Source organism: Rhea pennata, chromosome 7, assembly GCF_028389875.1.
Source record: "Rhea pennata isolate bPtePen1 chromosome 7, bPtePen1.pri, whole genome shotgun sequence".
Taxonomy (NCBI): domain Eukaryota; kingdom Metazoa; phylum Chordata; class Aves; order Rheiformes; family Rheidae; genus Rhea; species Rhea pennata.
The window spans coordinates 17,791,179-17,817,099 of NC_084669.1; the positions used below are offsets into that span (position 1 = coordinate 17,791,179).

General features: G+C 34.4%; 1 protein-coding gene across 3 annotated transcripts in view; it reads right to left on the reverse strand.

Moving 5' to 3' along the window:
- IDE (insulin degrading enzyme) overlaps positions 1-25,921 on the reverse strand; it is a 68,692-nt gene that overhangs the window by 24,994 nt on the left and 17,777 nt on the right. For 2 of the 3 annotated variants that reach the window (XM_062580599.1, XM_062580600.1), the window contains exons 6-15: positions 23,374-23,486; positions 22,730-22,892; positions 21,984-22,076; positions 21,561-21,652; positions 19,736-19,816; positions 17,687-17,790; positions 7,817-7,919; positions 7,499-7,621; positions 5,228-5,310; positions 967-1,111 (exon numbers count right to left, since the gene is read on the reverse strand). In XM_062580599.1, coding sequence (XP_062436583.1) covers positions 967-1,111; positions 5,228-5,310; positions 7,499-7,621; positions 7,817-7,919; positions 17,687-17,790; positions 19,736-19,816; positions 21,561-21,652; positions 21,984-22,076; positions 22,730-22,892; positions 23,374-23,486 — 1,100 coding nt within the window. Of the gene's footprint in view, positions 1-275; positions 421-966; positions 1,112-5,227; positions 5,311-7,498; positions 7,622-7,816; positions 7,920-17,686; positions 17,791-19,735; positions 19,817-21,560; positions 21,653-21,983; positions 22,077-22,729; positions 22,893-23,373; positions 23,487-25,921 lie in introns of all 3 variants that reach the window. The other variant, XM_062580602.1, reaches the window with a different exon arrangement.

Sequence of the window (25,921 nt, forward strand, 5' to 3'; positions counted from 1 at the left end):
AGAAAACAACAATATTACTTTCAAGATTTCCATGCAAGCAGATAAAAACGTGAATTACCATGCAATAATTGCACAGCACACACGTTCACAAGACCCTGCAATTTTAAACAAGTCATTCATTATTCATTAAAATACATCGTTTTGCTTTGCCTTTAATTCATGAGATATATGCAAGGAAAAAAAAAAAGATTTTTAGAAATGCAGAAGTCAAATGTTCTCTCCAAGCTCAACAACTCCCAAGCTCTCTCATTTCCTCCTGTTTGTTTCTTACTTACAAGTATTGCATTCATTCCTGATGCAATGCCATAGATCAAACCTGAGAGGCGTGCTGCATATGTATACTCTTTTAAATCATCCTTCAATAACCTGATAAACAGGTATGTCATGTTGCAATGGAGAGGATCAGCATAAATGTAGCGACTAACAAAAAGAAAAACAAAAGAAATGCTTTGATACCTCAAGCAGTGACAAAGTAATGGATGAAGAAACATGACTGAAGAGTATGTATATGCAGCCTCATGATCAGTAGTTCTTGGAAAGGAAAGTTGGAGCATACCATTTATTTAACAGCAATGAAAGGGGTTTTTCTTCCCTCCTCAGTCAAAGATTTTAGTAGGTATCTGACAAACTGAAATAAAATCTAAGCTTGGATTAGGGCTTTTTTTTAAAAAAAAATGGAGGAACAAATCTTGCAGCAAATTAATTTCATGAATGGTATAAAAAAGAAAGAAGAAATTTGCTTAATATGAATGGAAAGATTGTTGAAGACTTCGAACAAAATTCAACTTAAAATTCAAATTAAAGAAAGTATGGTTAATAATCAAGATCAAAAAGAATAACAGTCTTAGACCCACAATGGAAAAAGCCATTTTTTAAATAAAAATGCTTCCATCAAATCAATATAAAAATGTTGATGAGTGGAAGTAGTTTCAAGGCTCGAAGCTTTTCCTTGATTTGGGTACTTACATACATCCCATAGATGGTATTTTGGAGATCATAGTTCAAGCCAGCTAGTTCTGCTGCATATGCATACTCGTTGAGGGAGTCTTTGAGTAGTTCAAGGTACAAATAGGCCATGTTACAATGCAAGGGATCCACGTAAGCAAATGGGCTGGAAGAAAATGTTGAAAGTAAAATATGCAGTTTAAAATTATTTCTCAGTGTCTTTTGGCCTTTTAAGTTTGAAAGAAACAATATTTACTGCAAGTATGCTGATGGATCCCATTATGAAGGATTCCTATTTCAAAACCAAATATGAAGATAACCTGAAAATATTTGTTTAGCTTGCTTATGGCTGGGTGTTGCCTAAGCAGATTGAAGACTCCAGAGATATTCTTTTATTTATGCTGGGGAAAAAAAAAAATCAAACCGTGTTATATTTGCTTTGCTGCAAAAGTCAGAACACATGAAGTGTAAAATGAGCTAAATACACAATCATAAACATTATTTAATTGACTAAAATGAGCCTAGATACTAAACATTAGTAATCAGAAAACAAAGTAGTTGCTATTAAAAATTAAGAAATTAGCAATTTGTGGAATGAAAAATATGCAGTACACCCTAAGCTCAGCTCAGGAAAGAAGCTTGGCATGCCTATTTTCATATCCTGGTAATTTTGTGTGGTATCTTTTTAATGGCAACAACTATACTTACTCTACTATTTTGTTAGTATTATCAAATCACATCCAGTATCGCTGCAATCTCTCAAAAAGAGAAATGCAACTCAAAGACTCAAGCCATGTTTCAACATTATTGTTGTTAAACATGTGTGTATCTTAAGGATTTGTAGAGTCAAGACAACTTATTTCTATGACCAGATATTTATTTCTAAAGCTTCTGAAGCATATGTACATTTAAAATCAATTTCACAGAAACAATCAGCAGTTTCTAAAACAATTTGCTGTCAAGATACTGCTTACCATTCAAAAACATGCCATTTTCATTTTTTTCCCCCTTAAGCAACCACTAATGGTCACATTCAGAAACAAGCTACCATGTTAGATGTATTTAGGTTGATCTACCACAGTATTTTGTAGTGTATACTAACATTAACATAGTAAAATTAAGACAGAGCACATCAATACACTTACACTGCTAGCTTAAAAATCCATTGCAAAGATATTTTCAAGAAAGTTCCTAGCAGTTTTCTATATGACTGTGACTTCCTCTTCCATTTAGATTAAGCAAAGGAAGCAATAAAACATTTTCTGTTAAAGAAGCAAAGCCTGCTAGTCTGAATCTTTGCCCAGGAAACGCTGTCTTACTACTACGGTGACGTTACTCTGGGCTTGGGCTTGTATACAAATATGTATTGACTTAAGCAAACAGAGCAGTAGAAATGTAAGATTCTGTTATTTACAGCTCTCTACGATGAACATTTCCCAAAACTGAACAATTTTAGTATGCCCAATGATGCAAGTTCAATTAATACTTAATTTGTTAATTAACACTGAATTCAAAGCAAGATGTAGGTCAATCCTACGTTATTTTAAATCTCCCTCCAAACTCACTAAATTCTTTTTGATTTTGACACCAGAATAGAGCCTTAATCTTTCTGAGTGATTACAACATCTGTATCCATTATAAACTCTGTGCACTCATTTAGCTGGGACAGGTCACCAGAGAATTTTGCAAATACAGACAACTACTAAATCATTTTGCAGTTGCTGAGTGAAAATAACAGAAAATTATTACAACACTGTTCTGGGAGTCATCGCCTATTCCTGACAACTTTGTAAATAAATGCTTACTTCTTATCTACTTTTTTTTTTTTTTAAACTAAATTTGAGGAAGCAGAACAAGTCAATCACTGATAGTATCTTTGAAAAATCTTAGTCTAATCTTCCCCCCCCCCTCCTTCAGAGTCATAAATTACATTGCTGACTCAACAGTTAAGCGTAGATATTTGGACTACCTTATCAGCTGCTATTTTAATCAAAGGCACTCAGTTGCTTAAAAAGTTTCTTAAACACACATCCAGATAAAAATTGTGTTTAAACATTCATCTCTCTAAACCCCTGAGGAATTTGAAGTGCAGAATTACCTTCAGAAAGTTTTTAAAATACACATTGAATTATTTTACTTCCTTTTAAAAAAAGGATACTTGCTAAGTTCTTAAGTCATAATTCATACAGAAGCAAATGCTTTTTATCATCCTATAAGCCAGATGGTAAATCTCACATCAGAGGTGTTTAATGCTTATTAATACAAGTCTCACACCATGGCAACGTCGTAGGGTTTCCATGTTTGAGGGAGAGTATTTCATATCCCTCAACTTCACCTCAATTCATCTACATAGCAGGTGCTGCTAGAATCTCTGGATCTTCTTCCAAAGATTCACGATGGTTAGGGCTGCAGGCAGCAGAAATCCTCCTGCTTTTTTCTAGCTTATTGAAGCAGCTCGTAGTGTGAACAAATTCTTGAGAAGCTCATTCTAGATCAGAAGATGATGACTAAAACTTCTCAAGGGAAGTATGTTATTAAGACGGGATTATTCACAAGTATCCTGAATAGAAAAGACATCTGGAATTCTACTCAAAAAAAAAAAAAAAAAAAAAGAAAAAAAGGCCCAAGGAAGCCATTTCGCATTAGGAAACACTATACACATTTTACCTTTTCCTCTGATGACAATCAGTATGACTGTTTTCAGGAGAGAGAGAGATTAACTAAGAATCCACTTAAAATATCAAAAACTGACAAACCTGCTTACCACTTCCTTTGGAGATGATGTAGCCAATACCCCTTAAAAAGGAAAAAACCCTCCCAAATCCCAAAACCAAAACCAGTTTTCCACCTACAATCATTCCAAGGAGTAAAGAGGCAAATCATTGCATTACATCAGCCAGCAAATCTCAAGCAGTCATAGCTCCTCAGATGGACTCCTTGAGAAGAGGGTACAAACCTAACTAGGAAAGGCCATCACCATATTGTGCATATATGCATATATTTATACCTTTGTGTGCTCTACATAAAATGTACTATTATTTTTTATTCTTTCATAAACAAGTTCAGAGATTATATCTCTCACAGTTCACTCTGATATTTAAAATATTTGTACATCATAAAAGTAGTCTCAATCAATAAAATTCTATGTAGGATTTTGGCAAACACAATAAAGTGGAAATCCATTGCACCCGATAAAAACAAAGAATTGCAATTCTATCTCTCTACATAAATGACAGGTAGCTATCACTTTGCTCTTCCATCTCCTGACACATGAAAGCTGAAATAGTTGTAGTGTTTGTCCTGTGGTTTCAAAATGGAAAGAAGAAATGTCTAGGCAATCTGTTTTTCCCAGCGGCCAACACTAATACCAAGTTCTGATTTTGAGTCAAGAGGATAACCTAAACAGCAGCCATAAAATAAGATCTCTCAGATCTCTCAGTGTTTAGCACGTTATATTTAAAATATTTTCAGATAGGCAAGTACTCTTCTTTTTCTGCTGACTCTACACTCTGTGCCCAAGCTTTAAGTCAGTTATTACAGGGGACTTAACACACTATTTTCTTCTGAGCTTACTGTTCTCTCCATTACTGTCTTGAGCATTTTGCATTGCACTATTTCTGAAAGTGTTACAACCTTATTTTTTATTACAAGAATGGCAAACATATTACTAGCAAACATATGTTAAAATGCTGAGCTTCTCCCTCCATTTTCCATAAAGCCCTAAAAGTCTACCAAGATCACCCAGAAAAATTTTTTATGTGATAACACAAAAGGGACTCAACAGCATTATCTATAGGATACACATCTGTCAGAGTCCAAAAAATAGCCTTTCCAGCAAAACCACTAATACATTTAATTAGTTCAAAGGAGGGGAGCTTCTGAAACTATTTTCACCTTCCGTAGTTCATCATATAAATTACTTCACACTAAGGGCAGCAGCAGCCTTAAAAAAAAAAAAAAAAAAAAGGCAAAAAAAAAAAGCTACAAATTACAAATTACAAATACTCCAGAGGAAGGACAGCAAATAAAGCATAAAAGAAAAAAAATTAATAAACTTTTTATGTTAATATAGATGACCGCTACCAACTGCTTTCTGTTCAACAACTGCATAATTCGTATCAGCCTTCCTGCTATCTGTATTTTATTGCACATTTCCAAGCAACGATAATCATTTTAAAGCCTCAATACATGCAATGACGTTTTTGCCACATAAATGCAGATTCCCATCAAACAAGAAACTTTTGGAGCACAATTTGTGTGATATACTTAACATATTGCATACCTGAAAAACTCAAAGTTGAGACAAGCTTTTGGCAAAAAAAATTTGTCATCTTGCTTGAACCATAGTTTGCTCATAGCAGTGTCCTGTGTCAAGAAAAGAGGGTTTTTTTATTAAATAACCTAACTTCTAATTGTAATACGTTTGATTACACTGTTTTTAAAAAACTTCACTTATTTACTTCTAATGTCAGTTTAATTATGTTCCCTCAAATTCACATTTTTGCTTATACATTTGTGTACACATCCAAACCTTAATGAGACTGTCTTCTCATTATTCATATTCTGCTAATGTATTACTCATATTAGTTATATGTCATCTTAACAAGCAGTTAAATGGCTGCAGCTGTGTGAATGAGCACATGATCAACATGGGAATAACTTCTCTAGAGCAGGAATGGACAAAGATAACTATAAAGCTAGCTTCAAGGAAATTCTTGTTAGTGCTGGCATTAAGGGATGTAATCACCTCACAAGGAGGTGATTACAATACCAACACAGCTATATATTTTAGACTAAGAATATCATTTCTTATAATTGTTATTAAAAATGATGAATAGATATTATGCTGTTTTAAAATAACATTGATAATAAAAACCCACATATATCTAGAAAAAAGTAATGAAACTAGTTGAAAAATCAGTTAAAAGATCCATCATCAAAGTTTTTTCAAATAATCTCTCAGTTCAGGAAAGACTCTAAACAACCTCCCCTGTTCCTTTTTCTCCCACAAAAACTGAAATAGATACTCTTCCCCTGTTCCAACACTAGTAATTCATCTCTATTGCCATTTTTAAAAAAATGGCAATAAAGAGATAACTTTTATGCAAAAACGTTTCTCACATTTTTGAGCAGATGTTCTTTGATTCTCAAGGATCTAGAATCATGTTTTCCTCCTCCTTTTTACATAAAAGGACCAAGTCCTGCCCCTTATGGCACACCTTTCCCTATACGATACTCTATTTATACTAAAAAGCCAAATTACAGCTTCTCTTTGTGACACCAGATTTTGTTTTTATTATTATTATTATTACTAAATTGCTACTATATAGTTTAGAACACCTCTTCTTGCACTAGGGACAGAATGATAAACAGTAGAGCCTGCCCCTAGTGCTGGGAACCTAATCCGGAGATCTCCAGTGCGCAGCAGCAATTTGGCGCTCAGGCCGAAGCTCACCCCCTAACTGCCCTCTGTTCTGATGGCTTTCCAGGGCACGACTGTGCCATTACACCTAGTGACAAGATGCCTGTGCAAAGGGCCATCCTGCTCCTGCATCCATGTTCCTGTCCCTTCCCTAACAGTGGTGTCTCCCACAACACTGGTCCAGTCCATAGAGAGCTCACTTAGGCACAGGACCCAGCAGAAAAATCGTATTTTTTTTAAAGTTTAGTTTCTGCTCGTTGCTACGGGGTCAGACAAATGCCAGGGCCATCAAAAGGAAAAGGGTACAGACGTAGAGCTGGGAAGAAGATAGATGGTGGCAGAAGAGATAATGTCTATTTCATAGAGTGAGAAGATTAAAACATCTCCCTCAAAAAATATATTTAAAAAGAAAAACTATAGCCAAATACACTTCCAAAGCAACTATATCTTCAGCCAAGCTTTAATGTGGATCAGTTGTGTAGTTGCTACAGAGACACTAAAGGACCTCCAAGTTTCTGTAGCAAACAGTGCTACTTACTAGAGCTGTAATATTTATCCCTGCTGAGGCTTAGGGCCTCAGTTCAGGACAAACATGTACTCTAAGTTCTCCTCTGTTAATAATATTGCTCCAAGCAGATGCTTAAAGTGCCCCATGCAGAACAGATGTGATCTTCTGAAGGATGTGTTTGCACACTAAAATAGACATAGATTAATCCGGTGTACAAAAAGTATTTTGGAATTAATTTATTATTCAAGCAGAAGTAAAACACAGAATGGCAGGAAACTTTCCCCATTCATCCCCCAGCTAAGCCCAGAACAGAAATGAGCATTATCAGACAACTACATTTTATCAATTATTTACACACTTTTAGAGGGTCAGGAAGAGCAGGAGTGATTTGTAGAATCATTTTCATAGGAATCCAAATAATCATAGCCCAAAGGTCAGCAAAAATGGACTTTCTGCTGTCTTCCTAATGATACCCAAGTGTTTTGCTCTTCTGGTTTAAGAAAGAAGTTTCACAATTTACACTTGGGAATAAGAAATTACCTCCATATTAAAAACATACAAAGGAGTAACTGCTAAATTCCCAGAAGGTTAGCTAGCAAACAGAACAAATATGGATAACTTACTTTGACAAGGGCTGGGTATTGTGTTGCATCTTTTTCCAATGGCAAAATCTCAAAGTTAGTAGGAATGAACTCATTTTTCATCGGAAGCTTGAATTTCCCATTCAGGTCAGCATTTTGCCATTTCTAGATAAATAGGGGAAATAACAAGGGTAAATGGAATTTTTGCTTAATTAACCTAATTATTCTTTTAGGTTGTAACAGGTAATACAAAATGTGTTGCAACAGCTTACATGCAAGTGATAGATAATAGAATTAAGTAAGAGTTTACGACTGACTTTCACTTGAGAATATTGAAAATATATAAGTGCTTTAACATGCCTTAATGACTTCATCAGAAATTGTTTCTTGCTTGTATTGTGTTCCATACCAATCTTCTGTTCGATCAGTTTTTCCTTCAAAAGACTTAGAAACTATTGCAACTCTGAAAACAAAGAGACAAAGCACGTTGGTATCAATGTGCTTCACAAAAGACTGTGCAAAAACATCGAGAGCGTTGTTTCTGTTCCATCACCAGAAGGCATTTATTTCCGAAAACCTAAATGGCCTCTGAGGTGCTGACAACTATAGAGTACATTTAGATAGCAAAAGCATGTATATTGAACTACCAACTGAAGTTAAGCTTGAAATCAGACTATTATCATAATTTAATTCTACTATTTTAGTAAAATGTTAAGAATTTGGGGTTATGTACAACTGGTAATGCAATTTCCTACTTCTTAGACTTTATCCTTGTCTTAGAAAACACAGAAAGCATCCTGAAGACCTTCTACAAAATTACTGAAGGGACTAACATTTTTCATACCACCTATATCAAAACTCAGGTAAGTGAAAATACTGACTATATAATCTTCTTCTATTGCAAGGAATTTTATTCCAGACCTAGGGATTTAGATTATATTACTGCAATTTCACTTTTCTATTCATAATCTGGTTATTAGTAAGCAATCTTTTTCATTTTGGGTCATTCTCATTTTGGATTGACATCTGGGGCAGGGTTGGAGGAGGGGAAGTTAGTACATTTTAGTCAATACAACAGAATTACATTCAATTAGAAACCTACAGAACACAGCTGAAGAGGAGGGAAATCTGTCATACAAAAAATCACAAATTCATAGATTTTTTTTTCAGTAGTTTTCACAACAGGTATTAGGAAAACTCCTTTAATTCTGCTTTACAGCCTACCACACGTAGGAATATTAAACAGAAATAATGAACTAGCTTTAGAAGTACATAAATGCTTACAAGAATTCTAAAGTGGTCAAATAAGGTCAGGCAGTTACCTCCTACACACATTTAACAATCCATAGATATTTAATAGCACAATATTGAACTGTATCAAATCTTGTGCAGATGGCTAAAATGCATATTGAAACATCTAAATATACGCAATATAAGTGTTCTTTTACACCACAGTATCGTCAGGCTAGTAACACTCCAGCATTTCTAATGCTAACAGCAAAGTGGTGTTGAAATTAAAATGTGCATATGGATACTACAGTACTTTACAACTATATTATTGCAGCATACCCTCTGGACGAATTTTGCAGAATAGAAAATTTTAAATACATAGACTATTAATAATCTAAATGATTACATCCTCATCCCTCCTTTTTCTTATTTACACATCACATAAACGAATAATTTATTCAAGAAAGTTGAAAAAATAGAGGATTCTACTGTATCTAGAACTAGAATCTCCTATTATCAAGATTTTCAAATCACCGTAATTTAATCTGTGCTTTGCAGCTCAAGCAGCAGGACAGTGGGGTAAAAGATCCCTCGACATCAGCTACCATTGGATACAGTAACATAAACAAGAAATTTACCCAAAGATTACATAGGATTGTAAAGTCACCTTCTCCAGCATTAGATTAAAAATATTGAAGCAGGATTTGTAGCACAGACTATCTGATTTTGAGACAGTGTTTTAAATCACACACACTAGAGCAGTAATCAAATCTCATGTTTAAGAGATACAGATGATTGCCTCCAGGTTCACGAAAGGAGCTATTTTTACTCTCCACCTTTGAAAGTGGTACATGATTAGCATGAATGCATGTGCACGCGCCCCCACCCCTTCCTCTTCTTCAACAGCTATGCAGTATCTAAACCAAAATGAGAACATTCATCTTTAAGAGACATATATTTGATCTCTCATTGCAAATGACAAGAGATGATCTAACATTTTTATTGTGACCACATCAAGTGTTTTTATATGTCTGCAGGTTATAACCATTTTTTTTTTTTTTTTTTTTTAAACACAAAAAGGACTGATACTACATAAACATTCAAAGACCTAAGTATTTTAATCTTGGAAAACATTTGTTCTTGCAACACAGCAGACAGCAGCTCAGTCAACACAGTGAACTCTATTAGATTGTTGTTTACATAAAAATGAGCCATAGGAATATTCTACTATGTTTTGCATTTTAACTTGGACAGCTGGTGAGCAGAAGCTCTACTATTTACAAATGAAGTTGCTAAGAGACTATAAAAACCACAAAGTCTATTAGAATTTTAGAGAAATCTACTAGGCCTTCTTCCTCCCCTTTATTTTTTCGTAAATGTTAGTTAGCCTAAGATTAGCCTCGTAAAATCCCAATAATCATGGAGTCTGAGCAACAAGACAAAGATGTTTTACTCCATAACACACAGAGGTCTGTCATTATCCCTTCCATCTTTCTCCCACTGCAGGCATTGATGCCCAAAGCAGCAGTGGCAATCCAAGCATCCATACATTTGCTATAGGAACACGCCAGCCTGGAAGAGCTAAAAATAATTCTGCCTGCTCAATGTACAGAAAATGAAGTTGTAGAAATCTGCATTGCAATTCTGTTTGTAATTCTACTTTAAGGGATCCCCCTGCCTGCCCTAACACCAAGTCACCACTGGAATAATTTATTGTATTTTGTACTCTCAGAACAACACTCATTACCAGGTGCAACAAACCAAAAAGCATTTCATCTGCCTGAGACTTGCAAACAAAGACAACAGACAACCACCAAGAGCAACAAATAGCAGAACAGGAAAAGAAGTGGGGAAAAATGAGCACCACAAGTAGAAATACAATGTTTTGCAGTTATTTAAATGTCTCATGTTGCATCTTTAAAGTTATCAATTGTGTAACATTACTTTTGCTTTTCACTGCTATGTTGTGCTATATAAAACTATGAATATCCACACAGCTACATTCAGAGTTAAAATGCACTGGAAAAGTAAGATAGGAGCTGCTTATAGGACATTTAAATGCAAGCAGTGCAATTAGGCTTCTCAACCATTTATAAAAAGAGAGCACAGCTGGAATTATAAATGCAATTTACTTCTACATATACATTCTCGTATATGAAGACTATGCTAGTCCGTAGTTACACAGTCATATTAAATTTTCAAAAACAAGCACAAATTATATAATGTGATAAATAGTTACTAGATACCATCTCACTTTTCACTCTCCTGAAATGTAAAATGGAGTCAAGCAGTAGATCCACAGAATAATGTTACTTGGAAAGAGAATAAATTTGCTTTAAAATAAATGTATTTCCAGGTAAGACTATCAACCATTACATTCCAGATCTACATAATAAATAAAACTAGGTTTAAAAATGGTAAAAAATAATATACTTGAGACCGTAATATTTGTGATGTTAGTAACAGACAGGTCAAAGAACGCTCGCTGTTTTAGGAGCTAACAAACTTTGCCTTCCATATTATGATATTCTCAAATAAGCAATGGAAGAAATTATAGGTGTCTTGTTCAAAATGCATAAAAACGTCATGACAGTGACAAAACGAACTCAAAAACCTAGGTTTGTTCATAACTTCAACAACAACAACAACACCCCAGTAAAGCTGATGAGAGGCAATACAGCCTGTCAAAAGCCACTTCTACAAAATCTCATTGCAAAATGCACCGAAAGAAAGAAAGAAAAACCACACACGGAGAAATGTAGCCGGAGCGCACCATGCCAGTGATCCTGCACTAGCACTTAGTAAAATCACTGAGTCTCTACAAATACAAGAGACTGGGACAAGAAACAAATGAACAAATTGTGATTTTCAAAACATTTATTAAATACAATGTAATAAAAGAGATAAGCTCATATACTGTATTTGGAAAGTTTCTTGCCAGGGATGGACACCAGCAACTGCACAGCAATCACCATTTGCTCAGTATCTCTGAAATTCAGGTCTCTAGAAGTTTCTGTATGAACATTTTTGTCCTTCATTGTATTTTCCTTCCAACCAGGATACTACTACGGCTGCACTTCAGGTATCAAGAAAGAGGGGGAAAAAGAATCCATTAACTATCCAGAAAAAATCTTCTTAGTTGCTCAATCTGATGAGTCACTAACTTCTCAAATTTTAATAGCATTTATTCTGCAGATGATAAGAAAAAAGTGTGTTGGAAATAATGGCAAAATTACTTTTTTTCAGCTGAAATTGCAGCACATGCCAAGTCTTTTCCCCTATCTCTGCAGATGGTTGGCAAAACCCAATGCAGTTTAAACAAGTAAAAAAGATGCTCGCATCTTAAGGAGGTTTCTCTCTTAGGGAAATTAAGCTACTAAATACAACAAGTAGTATGCGGGGGCAGAAAGGAAGGGGAGGCAATATAAAAACTTCCTGTTACAGTTCAGTCAAACAGAAGAGCATATGGATACTTGCTACCATCTGTGAGTATGGATGTTTTTCCACACTCTTTTTAAAGAAAATTTGCTATGAAAATAACATAGTTGAACTAAACTTTTTTAAAAGACACTGAACAATAGTCTTTTAACAGTGAATATAGCTATGCCAATATAGATAAGCCAAGAAAAGTCCTTAATTAAGGCGAATTTCAATAGTGTTAGAAAAAGGAAATGATACAAAATAAAACCACTGCAGAAAATAGTATTTCATACTGAGTGAAACTACATCACTGAATGCCACAATTTATGGAAGGCACAGAAGAAAGAAAGAAAGAAAATAAATGCAGGTAAAAGTTAGGGCATTAACTCTGGACCTATATTCAATTTTCTTGCCTGTTACATGCTCTTGGACTTATACTGCGAATATTATTTAGGCCTCGATTTATGTCTTGGCAAGTAGCTTCCATTGAAATCAGCACTGCAGGAATGTCAATGGGAGCAAGGCCCCTAAATATGGCTGTCAATACATATCATTTTCTATCCATAAAATAGAACTTCCCTACTTGACAGTAGGCAAAATAAATATAGTAAAGATTGGTCATCTAATTTAAAAAAAATGCACAACAAAAATTTTCTTCTGCCCATCATAATACAACATCTTCCAGTGTAACTTATACAATATCGGTGATCATGGATAATGTATAATTCTTCCATTAAAAAAGGAGAACAGAAAGGTAAACATCAGCATAGATATCAGTGAAATGGCTGATAACCAAATGTATATAGATTGATTAAAAGCACACATCCATAGTTTTTTTTTTATTTGTACGCACAATTTGCTCAAATGAAGTAGTAGTAGTAAATAGGCTACTGAATTGATAGCTTACTATCGCGTAGATAGAGATAATCAAAAACTGAAAAACATAAGGAGATCCTTTTATTAGCATCTATAATCTCACCTCACATTCTTTTACGAGAGCAGTATCAGCTTCCTAAAAATGTAAATTCACAGTGGCTTCCTTGAAACTTTGTAATGTATTATGAAATCATTTTCAGTAATATTTAACTGAGCTTTTTTTCTTCCAAGAGGCTTTATCTTGTCAGTAATTTAAAATAAAAGGATTACTACAAAGTGATGCTTTTGCTGTATTTTACTACATTTTAAAAGTATCTTAAAATGCGAGCAGATTTTTCACCTTGTATTTACCTAAGACGCTTACCTGCTAGTTATTTTCATTATACTCTTTATTTCTAAAGATAATAGTTTGAAACATGCCTAAGAGGAGTATATCAGTATATACAAGTTGATATTTTGCTTCAGTTACATGAACAGGAAAATCTAATTAGTTCAAAACTCCAGGCAGTTGATTGCCTGAGAACAAGCATTTAATTTCAATTAAAAGGACTTATACTTTTACCTCCAAGAAAAATCACCTTGTAATATTACTAAGCTACATATAATAATAATTATTATTAAAACATAACACACATAAATAACAACCAAGCTACATAAAAGCTGAGTATTTTATGCTGAAAATTATATCACTTAGATATGCAGGAAAAAGCAACAGGACACTTAGGAATCTTAAAATTTATTTAATGTTTTGGGCTAAGAAGCATTCTACACCTTTTCGAGGTTCTGGTGTCAACTCATGCCAAATTAGCTTGAAGCTGTGGTTTCAGAAAAGACAAATAGTCCAACACAAATGTTAGTCTGAACACAAAAAAAGCTAAGATAGGAATGTACAGTTGTCATGGTAACACTGTTTTAGTTCACATATAACAAACAATATATTTATCCTTACTGAAACCATCTACCAGTCAAATTCAAGTATAAAGTTTGCCTGCTGCTGTATTATTGCTGCCTTCCTGCTGACATTGTTAGGTCCATGTTAGAATATCACTGCTTTGTTGAATTCTGCTGTTCAAATTGGGTTTGTCCAGTTTTTGGTCTCTCTCTAGTTTGTACATGTTTATATTTTAGCCTTGACAGAATAACTGCAAGTATTTAAGCTTCTATTTACTACCTTTAAACTCTACTAAAATTTCTGCAACCAAAAGAATATATACATCACCTATTTAACCGTACAGAAACCAAAGAGGCCATAAATATAGATTAGGTTCCAATTTTTAAAGTTCCTTACCTCCCAACATTTAGTTTAATTCAAATGTCTAAAATTGTATCACTATTATCATCTATTTCTTAAAGCAGGTAAAATGAAGAGACAACGTGGTTGTAAAACCAAGAAACAATGCGGATAGTCCTCAGGGAAGGCTAATAAAACATCCTCCTTTCAGCATCCAAAGAGAAAACAGCAGCAAACATGAAGCAAGCAGAACGAGACCCAAGCTGTGGGAAGCCGGGGACTGCATAGCGACCCCGAGAGACACGAGTCACTGGATGACCACCTCTTTCTCAGCACAGGCTTTCTTGACCCGGTCAGTATGTCGTCTCTCATCCATTAGGAAAATGTACCGATGTTCAATTTCAAAAAGAACCACAGATTTCTAAGGTGGGAGGACCAGGAACATCCAGATTACTTTTCTTACAGTTTCCTTATTTCTGATACATCTCTCTAGTCTGCTGTGGCTAGTATCCATTTTAAAGATGAAATTCCAAACCTTTTATAGATATATTTTTAAATCTCTCTAATAGCAAATAGTCCTCTTTTTCATCTTGCTCTTTTCTTGCTTTTCTTTTTTTGAAATATAGAGGACATAAAACGATGCAGTATTGGAACTGCAAGTGCAAGCAAGGGCTTATATTAACTAAAAGAAGACTGCTGTAAAAGTTATGTTCACCCCACTCATGACAAAAGTCAAAACTTGCAAAGCACACCACTTAACACTCCAAATTCTTATAAAAAACTGTTACCACTATTATTCTTCAGACCACATGCTACAAATTTAAATCTTCTGCCTCCACCTAGGCTCTCTAGGCTAGGTTATCTCACTGATAACCCTTGAACAATGTTGGTTTTGGCTTTTTGATGCTGGAGCACTGTCAGCTGGACGAAGCGACAAAGGCTGGCTTAACCCGTGACAGCAGTAACAAAGAAAACTGATGAGTGCTCTGTGGTGTCCAGCAGCATCTGCATTTCATGCGCGACAAACTCAAAGTGCCTAACAATTTATTTAATTCCCCATGCCGATTTTTTGAAGTGTCAGCAAGTAGATACCTATACCTTGGTAGTTCTCTGGCAGATAGCATAGAGACCCAATTACATTAGAGAAGGTATTCCTTAAGGAAATATTTCTGTTTTCTAAAAATCCTAACAGTCACATTTTAAAGCTATTATTAACATCAGATGCAATTCAGCACCTGTAGCTTGTTTACTAAATCAGTATTAAAAAAACGGTTTATCTACTGCTTCCAAACTACTCTAAAATCAGTTCAAGGTTCAAATCCATTTGGAACTTCTGATTAAGCTTTCTTAAGGAAATTAGTAACTACATATTTTCTCTTTTAATTACTAACAACAGTCTTCAGATTAAAGTAAGCTCTCATATCAAATTTCAGAACTTGGGCAGTAGATCAACGTGGAAAATATATTCAAAACAGAAGTATTTAATATAATAGGAAAAAGAACCTGGAAATTCTTGGTACTGCTTGTTCAAAATATGTTCTCTCCAAACATTCAGGCTTCAGTGGCAGTATCCCACACACATTACCCATAGATACACACCCACACACGAAGATATAGGCCCTTCTTTAAAGGGCATTAATTACTATGGCAACTACAGTCACTGACATACGCAGTTTCATTTATTTTACCATTACTAGTATACCCCTAAAAACCCCACGACATTTGCAAATGCAGATCATAATCCAGTTTTATTTTAATGTATCCAATTATGATGCAGTTTAAGCTAAATGAAAATACAAAAGGAGATTTTGTCACGCAGACAAATACAATGAAGATTCATGCCCAAATTTTTAGGTCTTCAAAGTAACTTCACAAGGCTGAAATATATACACTACAAAAATAGATGAATGCATGCCTCACTGTCCATCTGCATGGTATTGTCTATATCAAGCACTGTAAAAATTCCAGTGCGGAATACACTCATAAACAGACAAAAATGTATTATTTTTCTACCATCTACCTGGCTTCCAAAACACTTTGATAAACAGGCGTTCAAACATGTTAAGAATAATATGCAGAAACATAAACAACAACTCATTTCTGTGTTTTTGTACATTTTAGCAATACTTCTGCACTACTTGGATTTAATATTATAATTTGTCACAATAGACACACAAAAGCTATATTAAAATAATTAAAATGCAAAAAAAAAAAAAAAAAAAAAAGTTCCAAAGTATTAGAATAACCGTTGCTCATGCAACCTTGATTTGCTCTCTCCTCTTCTTGTAACTAGACTGTATCGTATTATACACACACATATACATGTATGCATATATACATATGCACAAGTTTACATTTCAAGTTTAATTTTCAGTCCTACTGAAACTCTGCCCTATTCAGAGCACAGAACATACAATTAAAGAAGCACTTTTTGATTTTATTTATTTGATTTTATCATCGCTTCCCCACAGCTACCAGTATCCTTTCTTAAATTACCCCTACTATCTCCTTCACCAGCTCTGTTACAGGCTCTTCCTCTCTTCATTCATCCTTTGCCCCAGCCCTTCCTCCTCCTCAGTTAACACTCTCTTTGCTGGCTTGCCCCAGTTTTCTTCTCTCTGATTTCCAGATTCCTTCACTTGCGTATCTTAATCTCAGCAGACTATTTGTTTTAGTGCACTCATTTCCTTATCCTGGTCAGAATACTGTTCCTTACATATTCAAAAAGATAATAGATATATTTGTTCTTTAGGATATATTTTTTCTTAGGAACAATATTCTGACCAGATATATTCGTTCTTTCCTACTTAGGTGACAACTGAGGATCCTCAAAAGCATAGGGGAGTGATGCTACCTCTTTTCCTTTCAACACCTGGTCTGCTTCCAGGGCTACTGAGCCCTGAAACCTGTACTGCAGCATACTCCATGAGGAATGCACATGCAGAGTTTGATCACACTTGCATCAAAGAGACGCTCTGGAAGCCTGGGAGATTTCAGTAGATAAAAACACAGACATTTTTACTCACATAAACTGTTATTTTTCAGGAGTTCCACTGATCTGCACAGATTTTGATAGTTTTCCATAGGGAAAATAAAATAAATACACTGGATAAAAGCCATCCTCTAAACACATTTTCAGACCTAGCACCAAATTATGACCATTCAAGCATTTCATTTAACATATCCCAAGGATTTAAGCAAAGTAGGACAACTTTCAGTAGGCTTTTTCTCAGTTACAGTTGAACTGTTCTGAGTAAACATTTTCTTAAAGAGAAATTCAGCCTGAGGAAGACATCTTACATAAAAAGTTTCAGTCTGAACAGGAAAAGTTGCATGCCCTTGCAAATAGAGCTCTTTTTCAGTAATGTTTACTTTGAATCTGTAAAAGATACCTAAATATTGGTACTCCTGTTAGTTCTTCTGCTTTCTTATAGAATTTGGGTTAAAATACAAGTTACTGCAATCCAACTTACCGAACATTTTCTGGTCTCAGTTTATCTAGTACCATCTCTATTAAATCAGGCCTGAATTCTTCAAGCAAATATTCAGCAGCCAATACTTCTTCTATAGGATAATACTAAAATACAAAATGCAGAAATATATAGATGAATTAAATAACAGCAAGAACTAAACAGGAAAAAACTACTGAACTAAACAAGATGAAGTAGTACTCTGATTACACAGACTGTACTTCTCTAATTTTTGGTACTTTTATACATTAGCATTCTTTTATCTTGAAGCATTGCATGTTTCAATATAAAAAGTCATACACCTCTAAATACTGTTTCACAGTAACAGAAGTAAAAATAAGTTGCTAAATGCTGACCCCTGGAGGACATTTTTAAAGATAAAAGAATGCCAAGTAATCACCACAGTGCATCTGGGGGAACAGAAACAAAACAGGACAAAATACCCTCTTTTTATATATATATATATATATATGTATTATATATGTGTATAGATATATGTGTGTGTATATATATATATAAAGATTCACTAAAAATTCAACCTCTTTTACAGCATTTTAAAGCGAAATAGACTTCACTTATGTAAAAGCATAATATATTCAGACAATTCTAACATATTTATTTAGGGCTTCAATTGTAAAAATCTCTAAGATTTTCTAGCAAATCTTCAACATATACACATAGGGTAGAGGCTTTTGGGTAGAAGCTGCAAAGAGCCATGCTGGAATTAAGATTTAAGGTAGGAAAGAGAGTTCTCTAAGGGATTTCAACAAATCACGTCAACTGCATATTTTCTTCATCACCAGCAATACACCAATTACAAAAACTGCTTATAAGAACTGTTAATGGAGAACCCAACTACTGACTTCTTGCCTCCCAAAACAGGGGTTCCCAATGTCTCACTGTGCCAGGAAGCCCTGGACTGTCTTTGCTGCTTTCCTTTGAAATGCTTCGTGCCTCTTATTTTTCATGTATTTTTACCTGTGAGACCCCCAAACAGTACGTTTCATCAAATTGGAAGAAAATGGATGTTGAGTTATGCCTCATCTCTAGAACAGTAGTCAAATTATAATATGTCAAATCAGATTTAACTTCAAATACCTAGAACGCACTTATTTTCTATCCAGTTACATTTATCATTCTATTGTACTCTCCTACAGCAACTGTTATTTCTAGGAACATGTTCTCCCATGCACTTGGAGAGGTGCTTGGTTTATTTAAAAACAGTTATGCGTATACAAAGGTGTCAAAGAGCTAGTTACAATATATCTGAAAAAAATACAATGAAATTTTAAGACAAGGTATCTGGCAATTTAAGGGAAAGTCAATTAGAATTTGTCTGAAAATGATTAGTATGATTTTGGAGACCCTTTTATATGAAGGGAAAATACTAGGTAGCCTAAGCATAGGGTACAAGCAGTATGCCATACAGCTGCACTTTTTTAACCAAATTTTTATAAAGGGGCTCCTTGAATTATAGATGTTATACATAAAGCTTCAACAGAAATTCCAGAAGACACAATAGCCAACAAAGCAGTTTTGGAAAGGAGAAAGAGAAAAGACGTGACAAAGGACAATAAATCAAACCTATGTTACAAAAAGAAATCAAATGTTAACACTAAAGATCTGTCAAATAGATCAGACGAACAGAATTTGAAAAGCCTAGTCTGAAAGATTCACAGTACACCAAAGAACGCTCGCTTAACTATGTTCTGCACATAAAAGGCTAAGCAGACTAGGCAATTTGAAGGGGAGCTTTTAAGAAATCTATGCATTTCTAATCTGACTTAAGCAACACTGAAATAACCATATGAAAGAGCAGCTTCCGTTATTGTAAAATCAGTTCTACCGAACATGGAATTATGAAGCAGTAGAGAGCGAAAAAAAATGTGACCTGCCAATAGTAAGAGCTCAAGAGCTCACAAAACATGGCAGCAGCTTCCTAAGATCAAGAAGCGCAAAACATCTTTGCAAATACCCATCTTTATTCACAGTGCAATTAAAGAACTTAACATGCTGTCGAATGATTAGTATATTGTCCAAAAAATCACTTACATGCAACATTCCTCCAAGCTTTGATGTATAACCTCGTGGTCGTTCTTTATCTTTAAATCTGAAAGCCACAGCATTTAGATCCTAGAAAACAACAGAGCAAGGGGTGAAAATTATACACATACATACACACACACACACACACACATATATATAAAATTTTTTTATATATATATAAAAATAAATGGTTAAGGCTACTTACTACTAATAATACTTCATAACACTTAAGGCTGCTTAATTCCTTTTTATGATATAAGAAGAAGAGAGTATTGCATTTTATCTACAGCATAGCAGTATTCAGTGTGAGACAGACACCAAACACAAGAGATTTCATTAGTAATATTCAAGTTACACAAACCTCATGAGCAACTTAAGACAGCCTCACAATGTGAAGCACTTAGCGTGCTAAAATTCTATTTTAAAAAATACAAATGACAGTCTTTTAAGTCATGCTCATAGTAAGAGATCTGTCCCATGGCTTTTATATTTAAATTTCTTGGTAATCTGAAAACACACCAACCTTGATATCACCAACACAGAGACAAATGAACATTGCACTAGAAAAACATTAAGGAACTGAAGCCTTTCCCTTTTGCCTTTTTGTTCCTTTTATTTAGCCAGCCAAAGAGTAAGCTTAGAGACTGAGTGTTTCTTTTTGCTGTCTTTAGCCATAGGAATAGAATACATCATTCTTAGAATACAGCTGCAAGGGTGACTTAAAGAGATATATGGCTACAAGGCCAATGGAAAGGACAGTCCTTTCCTCCTGTAAAGCCATGCAGCAAGTCTGATCAAGTCAACAATTCAGCTGAAAATTAACTCAAAAGAAGATTAGTTTTCAATCAGTTTGCCAGTTTTTCTAACTCACTTCACCACCAGAGGAGTGCTAGGGCTGTCCCAAAAGGAGCAAGGGAAAGGCATAGCTATGAGGTGGAGGATAGAACTACAGTCCATTGGGACTCTCTTAGCAGAGAGCAAAGAGATTTCTTCAACAGGCATACAGCACCAAAATGCAAGGAATAAACTTGCATCTATGGAATTTCTAATTTCAGACAGAAGAGACACAGTAACATTCACTAGTTTCATCTTTTGTTTTCCTCATACGCACAAGAAATCTTTATTTCTAGTGAACCAATGACTGTGTATATATAGATACACACATATTAAAGGAATTGTTTTTATTGTGCACTGTCACGGAGAAGTTCAGTACTATTTAATTCTAATACAACACCTGCAATTTTTTCTCTGCGCACACAGAGCCACACAGACTTGTAATACACTTCAACAGTTCAGTAAACACTGAAACATACAACTGAAGTACTCCATAAAATGTTTTAGAAAGCAACATGTTCACCTCTCAAAAAGGTCAGATAGCAGGTTGTTAATATCTTACTGCCTTCACAATCTCAATTCTACATTTTGGCATATGAAGGAAGAGAAGGGTAGAATAAGAGCCATTTCAAATCCCGACCCACTGCTCTCCTGCACAACAAGATTTTTTCCTCCCACACCTTTTATAAAGGCTAAGAAGGCTATGCAATATCCTTGAGAACCAGGTAAGTTACATCTTCCTCCACCTTCCTTGTGTTATCATGCAATGTGAACTCACAGCTCTGCAAAAGCATTTCATATTTATATTAAGACAATGCATACTCAATGTACTGGCCATTTGTGTGATAACGTCACAGAAAATGAATCTTTAAAATTAAGAAACTTAACTCCCATGCAATTATTAAAGTCTGTCTCTACGGCCAAGGAATGTGGTTCTAGTTCCAACACAAAAATTTATAAAATTATAATCACACATTTCAAATAACAATCACTGTACCTTGCACTCTTGGAAAACCCACTCCTGAGGTCCTTCTGTACGTAGTTTTTGAATATATTGAAACATGTGCAAAATAATATCTTCAACGTGCACTGAAAAGAAAAGATGCTAGCTTAACAGTTCACTCAATTCTGAAAGCAGAGAAAATTCTGTTGAGAACAAGTATAAAAGTTTGCATTTTTAATGGGATCCTGGCACATCAAGATATTTAAGCACATATGCAATCCCAATAAAGTTAATGTGATAATGTTATGTTAGATAAAGTGCATTAACATACTGGGGGAATGCAAACCCGGAAGGATAACCAGCTAATTAAAATATATTGGCTTTCAAGTAATAAACACAATTAAGTCTTCTTGAATACCAACACAAAACCCATCAGATCAGGAATAACATGGAATACAGATATAGCACTTCACTTACAAAGTCCTTCCTCTGTCAAGTCCACATTAATGATGAAAAACATGAAACCTCTAGCACCTTCCTTCTGTCCTCCAACTAGAGTATTTACCCAGCCTACGAAATAAAAGAGAAAATATATTACATAAACAAATTTGTAAAGTTTTACACTATTTATTTTTATGCTTTGGCAACTTTGAATTACTTTTGTTTTGACATTTCAATTACTTTACGTGTTTCCTCTTTTCTTCTTTAACACTTATAACAACAACGCAAGTTAAACATCACAAAAGTTACATCTATCTGATTTTGTGCACAGCACTTAGTGAAAGGATGTTATGAAGAACTTGAGACCATTTGGTCACCAGGCAATTTACTACAATCTGAAACACTGTAATACAAAGAACAATAACAAAAGATACACTCTTGAGGTCATTTAGTCAATTAAGAGAGCTGACAATAGTCTCTAAGTCAGTAAAAAAAATTGTAGTAAGACCAGTATATCAAATTAGCATGCCTATAATAAGGATAAAAGAAGAAGGAAAGTGCAAGAAATAATAGCTTCAATACTCAGGGCTCTTTTTATTTATTCATCTTTGCCTGTCAGAGAAAGAAGAATAAAGGGTGAAATGACTTAGGATTCAAATTACTCAAATAACTGGAATTTTAAATTTAACACATAAAGATTGATTTTATGTGAAATATTGTTCTGAGTTTTCACAACACATGCAATACAGTAATTTTTAATTCTTTACCTTCATAGGACTTACCTTTGGCTTTAAGCTCTGATAAAAGACTTCCTGGGCCTTCATGCCCAATCAAATGACCAAGGTAATGACCAGGGTTTGATTTGTAGTATTTCTGAAGGTCTGGTATAGGAAACGTGACATAAAGATTTCTAATGTCCTTAATAGGTACCACTTTATAAAGTTGCTGAAAACAAAAATAAATGAGGAAATCTGTAATACAAACAGAAACTCAACCAATCTCATTCTTTCTTTCTCTTTGTGAAAACATGTAATTTCCCTTTTATGTACACACATTTTATTATCAACATAAACATCAAAAAAAATACAGTTGAAAGTGAAGGAATGTAAAAATTAGGGCAACACTTAAACCACTGTTTCCATATTACAAGCCTTAACATGCTGCAAACATTAATTGTTTATTTATTACAGAATTAATTATTTCTCCGTTGTTTACAGCTGCAACCAAATGTGCAGTCTGTGCTATAATCATATGAATTACAGTAATTAATATAAGTACAGTATGGAGAGATGGATGAAAAGATGGAGAAAAATATGGAATTTATCAGGGACACTGATACAGAAGGAGTGAAGTGCACTGTGTTACTTTAATATGAAAAATATCACTGAAGTTAGACACTTGATGGAAAATACATCTCTATACTTACCCGGAGATGTTCTTCTTGAAAAGGATGTTCAGGAAACTCTGGTATAGGGACATTTTTGTTCTCTACTTCTGAAAATAACTTCACCACCAAGCTAGTCAGCTCATCCAAGGATTCTGGGGGGGGAGGGGAATTAAAAAAAAAGCGTAACAGTTATCTGAAGACACCAGGAAATATAGATTTGGGATACATTTTTGGGAGACAGGGATTATACAAAATAGTAGTTTTAAAGGTATTATGATTATTAACTTCAGAAAGGACATCTATTTTAATACTTAATTTTTGAACTATAACAAGAGCACTGTGCTTGTTAAAGGAAAGATTCAACCATGATTAAAATAAATCCCCAACATGGGAAAAATCAAAAATCTTTGAACTGTTCCAATGAATCTAGGCTGGAACTGAAGAAAAGGTGCATTAGATATTGAACACTTACAAAAATAAATGTTACACAAAAAGCATAAGAGACATGAAAATGCAGTTAAAAGTATTCCACAGCACTGTGTGCAATCCACATTTTTCCAGTGTGAAAGTGTCTTTGTCAAAACTTGATTTTATTCAGCCTCACCCCACCTCCAATACTTCAAATACACTATGAGCCAGAGTCATCTGTCCTCAGTGACCCATAATTTCATCCACATATTTGTGACCTCTGTATGCAGTTTTACTTTTACATCTATTCTAGTCTCAGTGTGTGATTCTAGAACTCGCTAAAAATGAAACAAAGAACATTTGCAGAAAAAAAAATGATGTTGTGTATCAATTCAACTAAAGGGCACCAGTATTGATTCTGTTGAAATATTGCCTTCAGAATAGCTATCTGCCTAAACAGAGCTATTTTGGAGCATCTTTAAAAGTAAAAATAAGATGAGAGAGACTTCAAGTCATTTTAACTCACACCTTTCATGGTAGGAGCTGAAGAAAAAAATTCAGGATTTCTTGGATGTCCCAAAGTACAACTTTAATTCTGGAAAGACCTCGAAGAGGCCACCTTATAAGTTAAGACAATCTCCCCTAAGTGTAGAAAGTGAAATCTTTTTTGCCTACCAAGAAACAGTTTTCTGCCCATCATATGCAAGCTCCTACACTACAGTGACCAAGAGGGAAAAAAAAAAAAAAGTGCAAGCCAAGATGGTTAAACGTATGTTAATACTTTGTGAACTGCCTATAATTGCATTAAGGCCACTATTTTTATTACCCACGTCAGAAAAAAAAGTATGTAAGATAATATTTAGAGAACGAGAGCAGTGTCAAACATCAGATTAGACAGGTACCACTAATACTCTTCCAGGCTCAATCCTAGCCAGTAATACTAAAGTTACTGCTGAAAGGTACACACTTACTTCAGCAGAAATTCAGCCAAGGCTGAAGCTCACATTTTTCTACTGCTAAAATCAAAACTAGTTGTTTTATAGTCATCCTGTTATTCTCTTTAACATGGCCTGATAGAAGAAAAGACTGAGATGCAATAAACAATCAACTTCAAAGAACAATTTCCAGACTTTCTCCATGCCCTTTTTCTTTCTTTTTTAGTTTACACAGTTGTTTCTTAGTAAAAAAATGAGGCATACATTATTGCATCTAATGCTTATTGACAAATCTTCAAATTTATGTCAAATTCACATTGTGTGGGTAATAATTCTAAACATAAAACCATTTTTTCCTTTTTAACCAAAAAAACCCAAGATCATAACAGTGTTTCTGGTTAACGGAGTAGCTTCTTTATAAATTAATTAATATATTGTTCAGTTACATTCAAACACAAGAAGTCTGAATTCAAGTTTTGCTGAATTCAAGTTTCTGTAAAGATAACCAAAAATAGCATTTCAATATGGACAAAGAACATAATCGTTTAATCTTTACACCTACTGTGAGGTTTTTGTTTCTAAGACTGATTTTCAGTTGCCAGGGGGATTCTTAGTAAAAAAGTTTCTATTTAGGATTCTACACGTGAACTGCGTACTAAAGCTGTTCCATGATTATTCAGTGAATTTTGCTTTGGATTACATTTTATTTTTACTGAGTCTATTAAAACAAACAAACTGATCTTTGATCTTTTGATTTGAATTTCATGATTTAATTGTAGCAAACTTCTGTTTTGAGTATTACTATTTATTAAAGAAATTATATTCTGATTCCCCCCACCCTCTTTTTATTTGTGCTTTTTATTTATTCCGTGTTACATACAAATGAAAAGAAAGTGGAAGAATCAGAACATCTGAAAACTACTAGACTGAGCATAACTTTAGACAACTGACTTGCTTCCTCAACGAGGAAACAGCTTTGCATACGTCCTTTCTAAGCTTCTTAAGAAACTCTCTAGAAAAAAAAAGACTTTTTTAATTTTGCTCTAGTAAAATAAGCAAAAGGAAAAAAAAGAAAGATAAAAAGGAAATATCTGTTTCAAATAAGAATACATTCACAATGCTGAAAAATATTTGCAGGTTATCTTCATCAATATTATAATGTTTACCTGCAGAAATGCCCTCTTGCTATCTGCAGAATATATAAAGCATTTTTTCACATGACATTCATCTAATCCTATTTGTGT